Genomic DNA, 9,090 nt, shown 5'->3' with positions numbered 1-9,090 from the left:
TTGAAGTTTGATTTATTTGTATGGCTGATAATGAGAATGTAAAAAGTTTTATACATGTATTCAATCACATTTTTATGTAACTTTTTTACACTGTTGTCTTTGTTTTATCTCAAAAGAAAAAGCTATGGTATATATGCTGAAATTTTATTTTTTATTAGAAGAAATAATGCGGCAAAATTGAACTCTAGACCACTTGGTTGTAAAGATCAACTCTAACACCATGTAAAGAACCATGTATCTCAAAAGATTAAATTATTTGGATAGCTTTAAATGATTTTATATTATAATTTCTAACAGAATTTATAAAGTGGGAATGAAACTTCCATATCTACCATAGAGCAGCATCCCGAGATGTCCCATCCCATGAGCCAAAGCATCTACAACCGGTTAAACAAAAATAAAATTTCATTTTTTTAATAATATCATAATTTACACAGTTAAAAAAAATCATTTCAAAATCATTTATAGAGTTAATAGCAATACTTAAAAAAGTTGTATTACATTTTTAAAATTATTAAACAAATATATCCTTTATTCTTGTGCTCTTGATTTTAAGGCCTGAACCGGAAAAATCTGACGGCCATTAATGTGGACTTGAAAAGGTTTACCACATGTACTTAAAAAAGCAAGAAAAAAAAAAAGAAGAAGAAGAAGTAGAAGGAGAAAAAGACCAGAATTAGGCCCATTCATGACTTTCTCTCCATACTGTTTTTTCCCGCTTGATAATATTATTTTTATGGCCACATTCAAGCATGGATATGACTAACTAATTAATAGTATATTCGATTTTACGATCTAATATCATAATAAAATGTTCAACATAAAGGAGTGTAATCTTTTAAAAAATCAGAATTAAACCTCAAGAAATAAATTGTATTCCAATTAATTACTTAATATTTATTAATTGTATTGAAATATAGGTAGCATGTGGAAATGGGAATCTTGCTTGACAACCCCACATGCCGCCCTCTAAAGACAGTTGGTAAGCCTTCCTATATCATTTACAATCACTTCATCCATTTTTCTAATTCACAATCACCACTTCTTTTTTAAAATATTTTGGTCAATGATTTTAATTATTAAATTTGAAACGTTTTAATTTAAGTTTATTTATTCTTATTACACTTGAAGTGATATATAATAAATGGATATCATTTATCTGTTCCTTATCCTATCAAATATACAAAATGTCTATATGCTAATCAATATCCTTATACTTCTCAAAGTATGTAGGGTCCTTACAGGTTGGCCTAGATTTTTTTCCTTACATGCATGCATATATGTAACAACAACAAAAAAAATTTAATACGAAAAAAAAGCTATTTTTTCAATTTAACATGACTACATAAACATTTATGTTGAAGTTTGAACATTCGTAACCGAAAAAAAAATTGAACATTCACATCCTTATGATTTTAACGTTTTTAGCTGTTATTTTCCATACACAAAACTAAAAAAGGGTGCCCATGAGCCTTCTTGAGTTTAAAGATTATTAACCGCTCTTGTACATATATAGCTTGAGACTCTCCTGTCGAGGGATTCTCTTGCCGTTCTTAGCCTTTAGTTCTTCCTATTTTTTTGAAGAAATAAAAAAAATTACTGTCTAAAATGAATCAAACATATATTTTTAATTTACCAAAAAAATATACAATTTAAATGAATTACCAGTGAAAAAAAACTATTTAATTAAATTTAACCATTCATGAGTGAGTGATGAGGACTATGAAGAATTTTGACCATAACATATTTTTTTACTAAAAATTGACCGGGTTCGGCTTCAGTTATCACCTAAGTTAGCGCCAAAGTATGTTTTTGAGACGTCATCAATAAATATACTTACAGATCATCCACATGATCAATAATGAAAATCAAACACACAAGTACTTAAGAGAAAATAATTTATCTTTACCAATTGAGTCAACATGTATATGTATGTGTACTGTGCATATGTGATTGTTATGGGGACCGTAATATCAAGACAATGATGCTTTGTACTTCTCACCACCTGCGTATAATAATGAACCGGAGTTGTTGACGAAAAAGGTTTACATGCATGATGTCAATTTATTGTGTATTTTACAAAAGAAAGGGAGACATATGTAGATTGAAACTTTACTTAGCATTGACACATATATAGTAAAAAGAAAAGAAAGAAAGAATTGCCTGTCTCTTGCAATTAAGTTCGATGTTTTGGAAAATTTAGAGGAAATGGAAACAACAGTAAAAACATGACAAAACATCATATTTCCTGCAAATGGAGTCACGGGATTTGATCTTAATTTCTTTACAGTGCTGTGTAGTCAGTATTTCCAGCAACATCACGGGGGTGAAACTATGAAAGCGTGCATTTTCATGCATTGGTCATTGGTAAATTAAACAACCCAACAACAAGGGCTTTTCAACAGAGAAATGTCATTGTATTTGGTGAGGACTATCACAAAACCGTCCAATATTTTGACTTTTTTGTAGTTTTTTATTGTGTAAATAACGTCAATGGAATGATGGTTTGGTTATTAACTTAACTCTTGAGGGCTAAGCACATTTGCTTAATACTCAAAATAGACGCTAGTTGATAGTTTGTGGAAGGCTTAAATATGTTGGAGGCCCCTCTAAAATAAGGGTCCTTTGGTAAAGGCCCTTCTAAAATATTTTTTGTGGCATAAGCCCCTAATGTGAAAATAATATACAGTAAAAGGCCCCTGTCGTTAGGTTCCGTCTAATTCCTGCTGATTGTGCAGCTGACGTGGATTTTCTTGTGTGTAAATAATTAATATAAAAAGGTGCCACGTAAGTAAATGAAAAAAAAAAGTAAAAAACTCAAATTAAAATCCCCAAATTACTGAACCCTAAAATCCTAAGTTCCCCTTTCACTTTCACGACACACACAGTTTGGCTGAGGGAGAGAGAGCACGATTGTGAGTGAGAGGTCAGAGAAGTCGACGACGAGAGGGCGTGCGGCGGCGTGCGGTGGAGAAGAAAGAAGACGAAGATGAAGAAGATGAACAGTGGTTTCGCAGAGAAGAGACTTCCCAGAAGCTGCTCATCGTCCTCGACCTCGTGTTCTTCTAGGGTGTGCGAATGTGGAGAGCTAGTGATATCATACATCTCTAACACAACAGAGAACCCTCGAAGAGCATTCTGGAGGTGCCCAAATTGGATGGTGAGTTTTAGATTGATTGGTTGATTTTGTCCTTCCTTCGTTGTGCTTGATTTTGTGCTTGTCCTTCCTTCCCTCGAGGGCTCTCTTTTTGGATATTTGATTGCTTTTAAATTGCTTTTAATTACTTCAGAATGAGCAAAATTGTGGCTATTTTCGATGGAAAGATGAACCAGAGGAGAATTTGCAAGATGGGTATGTGGCTGAACTCCAAAAAAAGAATGCAATGTTGATAGCCAAGTTGGAGGCTCAAATTCAGAAGCTGGAGGCTGAAAGACTCAACCTTGAGGTGAAGAATGCAAGGCTGAAACAAAAGTTGGAGGCTGAAGCTGAGAAATTAGAGAGTGAAAGGAAAAAGGGGAAAATGTTGATGTATTTTTCAATTGTTTGTCATGTAATTTCTGGGTTATGGTTTATGGCTCTCATTAGCAAAAACAATTGTAACATGTGAAGTGGAAATAGGTGGTTCAGTCTGTAACAATTGTTAGCCATTATGTTTCAATGAAGTTGATTTGGAGATCCAATTTCCTATGTTTCAGAAGCTTTAATTTTGAGGTTTATAAGCCTAAGTTATATTCCAGGCACTTGGTAAGAGATTCTTGTATACTCCAGTCTCATGCTAAGAAAAAAAGAGCACGAGTAGCATAAATTTCACGCCAATTCTTAGAAACAAATTCATGGTATATTTCATACTTGTAGCCAAAACCTGCAGCTTCCAAATATGAAGTACATATATTGGTTTGTTTCACATCAAATACTGTAGCATCCATTAATCATACTTAGTAAAGCCTCCAAACCTGTGCCTCAAAAAGATAAAATAGTGCAGTATAAAATATAAAGGCCAAAGCCATACATTAATCATACTTGAAGCCACAAAATAAATATTACTGCCATTACAATATGGTCTTACAATATAGCTGTTTTCAATTACTGCAGCATCCATGTGCCTCAAAAAGATAAAATATGTGGTCCACATAACAGAGTACAAACTTTAAAGACCAAAGCCATACATTAAAGCCAAAAAGCTAACACTACCAACCACATATGGAAGACAGTAGGCACATGTATCAAAAAACTCACTAAACAGCAACATAAACAATCCTCACTCCCTAACACTACTGTCCTAACTTCAAATTATGTTGTGGCTGCTTCCTGCTTGACTTTGATTATGTGGTCCTTGTGATGGTGCTTGTGATGGTCCTTGTGATGGTCCTGGTGTTTGTGCTCTTGCTCCATTGCTCACCTCTTGACTCAAGATTTGGTGACCTTGCACCCTTGATCCACTCCTTATTGGCAGTTCTCTGGAACCCTGATGTCAAGCATTCCAGATTTCATGTTAGCCTTTCAAATTCCAGATCTATGAGTGAATAGAAATATGAGTGAATATTCAACAATACCTGAGACATGATCTCCAAAACTTGAGCAACAGTTCGGTTTTCAGCCCATCTAGGAAGTTTTGCAAGTAGTTGAGGTTGCAATCTTGTAGTTGATGAGCTACCTTCCACTTGTTTTCCCTAAAGAGTCAAAGGTAACATATCACCCATCCAATCATCATATTCTGATTTATAGTTTGCAGATCTTAAAAAACAAGGATTCATAGTGTAATTAGCATATGTAGTTTACCTTGTCCCTCTGATTTCTTCCCATCTGCTGTCTCGTCTGAAACTGGTTCTCTGCCTGTTGCTGCCTTGAACTCACTGATTGGTTCTGGTTTGTGGCACTCACTAATTAGAAGTATGTGTGTTGCTTATACCTGATTCACTGTTTGAACAGGTTGATTACTTGACTGGCCTGCATCATTTTGCACAACCTGCTGACTTGATTGACCTTCCTCATTTTGATTCTGCACATTCCCCTCCTCTTCATCTTCAATTTCCCATGGTGCTGGAGCCTCCTTACATGTTCTCCTGTTGTGGCCTAAAGTCCCACACCTTCTACACCTATTAGAGGTTTGAGTTCTTATTAGTTTTTTAGGGTTGGGCTCTTCATCGGGTCCCCTTCTTCTAAGTTTCTTTGGTCTGCCTGGCCTAACTTTGTACTGTGGGGGTAGGATGTCAGGATATGGGGTTGTAGGCCACTGAGCTATCCCATTTATTGGTGATACATTAAATGAGTAGCAAAGCTCATAAGTTTCCCTACTATAGTATGGGTGGACAAATCTGATGGGATCTTTTCCTAGGTCTGTTATACCTGCTATTGCATGCCTGCATGGTATACCAACAAGCTCCCAGTAGTTGCAGCTGCATCTACCCTTCCCAATGTCAACCACATGCTTCTCTAGGGTCACTGTGTGTTGGACCTCATACTGCCCTTCACCACACATCTTTGGAATCCAGTTGCCACTCTTGTCCACCTCCCAGTTCAGCCTATTCATTGGCTTAGGCATGATTACACCTCTATACTTCCCAACCTTGGCCCTCATTTTAGCAATCCTAGTCATGAGGTATTGCCTTATCCACTCACACATTGTCAGAATGGGCTTGTCCCTTGCCACCAGTATTGTGCTATTGAAAGCTTCAGATAGATTGTTCATAACAACGTCACACTTCGGGTAGAAGCTGAAAGCGTGTTTGCACCATGCCTTAGTTCGAATTTTAGCCAGCCATTCATATGCTTGTTCATCAATTGCCTTTATCTCCATCATTTTTACCTGCCAAGCCTGTATGTAGGTGGCTTTGGCAGCACCCATCATTAAGTCTCGAATCATCAACCCTCCACCAAATTTCTTTTTGAAGTTGGCATAGAGATGGCGTACGCAGAACCTGTGCTCAGCACCTGGCAATAATTCATCAAAAACAGCCAGAAGCCCCTGCAATTAAGGAATAAAGTCAATAAAGCCTCCATAGATTAAAGTCAATTAATATGTGACAGTTACCTTTTGTTGGTCCGATATAAAAATCCATCTTTGTTGGTCACCAATATCTTCTAGGAGAAGTTGCATGAACCATCTCCAAGTCTCCTTACTCTCAGTCTCAACAACCCCAAAAGCAAGTGGGTAGTATTGATCATTTGGATCTCTACCCACTGCAATCAACAATATACCACCATACTAGGTCTTTAGATGGCACCCATCCACTCCTATAAAGGGTCTACAAGCAGCATTAAACCCTTTTTTACAGCCATCAAAGCACCAGTAAAAGGAACCAAACCTAGGCTGCAAATCACCAGCAGTAGGGGGTAAAATGTTTAGTTTGGTTGTGTTGCCCACACTCCTATTTCTCAGCTCAGCACAATAAGACCACAGCTGACTATACTGTTTGGTTGCATCTCCCTCCCACACTTCCTTCGCCATCTTTCTTGCCTTGAATGCTCTCCAAGGGGTGATTCCAGCTGAATAATTCATCCTCACATCTTCAAGTATGTCATTAATTTTTACATCAGGATTAGATCTGTATTTTTCAACAATCACACTTGAAATCCACCTTGAACTCGCATTTCTGTTATCAAATACCCTTGCACAAGTATGTTTTGATACACAAGTTTTAATTCTGAATGTTTGACTTCCCCCAACCTTGCTGCACATAACAATGAAGTCACAATCAGGTTTGCATCCAATCCTCACCCTCTTTCTATCATTTTTAATGTATCTAGTCTCTCTACCATTCAGAATGGAGTGATGTGCTACTGCATACCTGAAGTCATTTAAAGTCTTGAATTCCATACCCACCCTAAACATAAATTCCCTGCACATCTCTTCCTTTCTGTACATAGGATACCTAGGCCTCTCAACTTCTCCATCACTATCACTAACATACCCATCACTGTAAAGTTCTTCACTTACGTAACCTTCTTCCAGTTCATGCAAATGATCAAAATCAAGCATAGGCAGCAGTTCAACAGGAGGTACATATCCTTGGGCATGAGGTACAGATTCTTGGTCATGTACAGCTCCTTGGGGAGGAACAACATCTTCTGTGCCTTGTCCTTGGGCAGGTTCTTGACCACCCAAAACCACCTCAAGTCCAATAGTTTCAGCATTGCAGTCATCAGGAAATCCATCATCCAAGGCCAGAGTCCTTTCCTCTTCACTATCATCCAATCTCACTCCCTTAAGACAATCATCTGAAGAATTACCACCATCTTCATCAACAGCAACATTGCCCCCACCCTTAACACCATCCCCATCAACATTCCCAGCAGCATTACCATTAGTCCCACCACCCTCAACAGACGCAACACCATCCCCAGAAACATTCCCAGCAACATTCCCATTTGTCCCACCACCCTCAACAACAGCCTCCACCACTTCAGGAATAACACCCCCCACAACCTCAGAAATAACTTCCTCATAAATAACAACCTCAGGAATAACTCCCTCCACCACATCAGCAATAAGAACATCCTCCTTAACCCCATCATCAACAAGAATGCCATCAACAAATAACTCGACTTCCCCATTATTTGCACAGGCACACTTCATTAAGTCCGTGGCATCAGAATCCAACAACATTGGCTTAAGGCTTGTCCAGGGCAACTCACTACTCTTCCACCACATTGTGTGGCCATCCTTAGCATACCCTAGGCTAGTCACACAATCCAACAGTATGAAATACGACCAGTAGTCAGGGTCAAAGCCAGGGAAGACAGTCAACTCACCACCCTCATAATGTAGCACAGGGTCTTCAACAAATTTTCCACCATGGTGTATTTCAAAGGAGAAATGTTGGTCCATACTACAAAACACAACTTTACCCAATTAGATTACATTAATAGAAAGGGAACATCATGGATAAATTAAGGCATATGAATCACAGTGAATGAAACCCAAGATAGAAATACATGAAAGGCTACATGAAATGCAAAATAAGTTCAAAACCCCACAACCCTCACCAGACCCACGACCACCTTCATCATCCGTAGTGAATGCAACCCTAAAATAGAAATATAATGAAGTTCAAACCAACCTTTAGAGACGATCCCAAACAAGTTCAAAGCACCGTGTTCTCTGTCTCTCTCCGTCGCACTTCGTCGCACGCCGCCGCACGCCCTCTCGTCGTCGACTTCTCTGACCTCTCACTCACAATCGTGCTCTCTCTCCCTCAGCCAAACTGTGTGTGTCGTGAAAGTGAAAGGGGAACTTGGGATTTTAGGGTTCAGTAATTTGGGGATTTTGATTTGAGTTTTTTACTTTTTTTTTTTCATTTACTTACGTGGCACCTCTTTATATTAATTATTTACACACAAGAAAATTCACGTCAGCGCCGTTTGCACAATCAGCAGGAATTAGACGGAACCTAACGGCAGGGGCCTTTTACTGTATATTATTTTCACATTAGGGGCTTATGCCACAAAAAATATTTTAGAGGGGCCTTTACCAAAGGACCCCTATTTTAGAGGGGCCTCCAACATATTTAAGCCTTTGTGGAATTGCAATTTTTTTTATTAATACACATGATCAGTGAAGGATCCAAAAATCAAAATTGATCCTAAGTCAAAAATTTAGTATGAAAAAAGTTTGGGTATTTTCGATTTTAATCCACCACGAGACATAACATGATTCTAGAACCACATATTGAAATACTTACGCAGCACAACGAAATGCAATGCAAAGAAATGAAGCTTAGTCTAAGCAAGCCTATGCTAGCGGTACAAGTAAGAAAGCGACAGATTCTTTAGTCCGTGAAGGTCCATAACTTCCACTTCTCCACATAAGATTAAAAATTAATATTAGAAGTTAGAACCAGCAGCTTTTACCCAGCTTTTTCTCTCTTCTCTATTTTTATGTACACTTTTTTATACATCTATTATCTTCCTAAGTTATGGCATATAATATATTTTAGCATCTATATCCTTGTTGGCTAGTTCACAAAGGGACCAAACCCGCCACCACCCACTGAGCCCAACAACGTGTTAAACTAACTCACTCGATCACCAACTCACTTGATCTCTCACAAATATCTATTAATTCAAGTTTAGTATATACTCACTCGCGC

At 37.8% G+C, this 9,090-nt stretch overlaps 1 protein-coding gene across 1 annotated transcript; it reads left to right on the top strand.

Moving 5' to 3' along the window:
• The first annotated feature begins 2,989 nt into the window (after positions 1–2,989).
• On the top strand, positions 2,990–3,608 carry LOC130725622 (uncharacterized protein At4g04775-like). The gene is made up of 2 exons (XM_057576835.1): positions 2,990–3,160; positions 3,291–3,608. The coding sequence occupies exons 1-2, from the start codon at positions 2,990–2,992 to the stop codon at positions 3,606–3,608; spliced, it is 489 nt and encodes a 162-aa protein (XP_057432818.1).
• The last annotated feature ends 5,482 nt before the right edge of the window (positions 3,609–9,090 follow it).

The sequence above is a fragment of the Lotus japonicus genome, chromosome 6 (genome assembly GCF_012489685.1).
Source record: "Lotus japonicus ecotype B-129 chromosome 6, LjGifu_v1.2".
Classification (NCBI taxonomy): domain Eukaryota; kingdom Viridiplantae; phylum Streptophyta; class Magnoliopsida; order Fabales; family Fabaceae; genus Lotus; species Lotus japonicus.
This window is presented reverse-complemented; position numbering and strand designations above follow the sequence as displayed.

Excerpts from the sequence above, each read along its gene's own strand:
- LOC130725622 (XM_057576835.1), top strand. The coding sequence starts at position 2,990 with ATGAAGAAGATGAACAGTGGTTTCGCAGAGAAGAGACTTCCCAGAAGC. Across the intron at positions 3,161-3,290 it reads GGAGGTGCCCAAATTGGATG|AATGAGCAAAATTGTGGCTA; the intron begins GTGAGTTTTAGA and ends TAATTACTTCAG.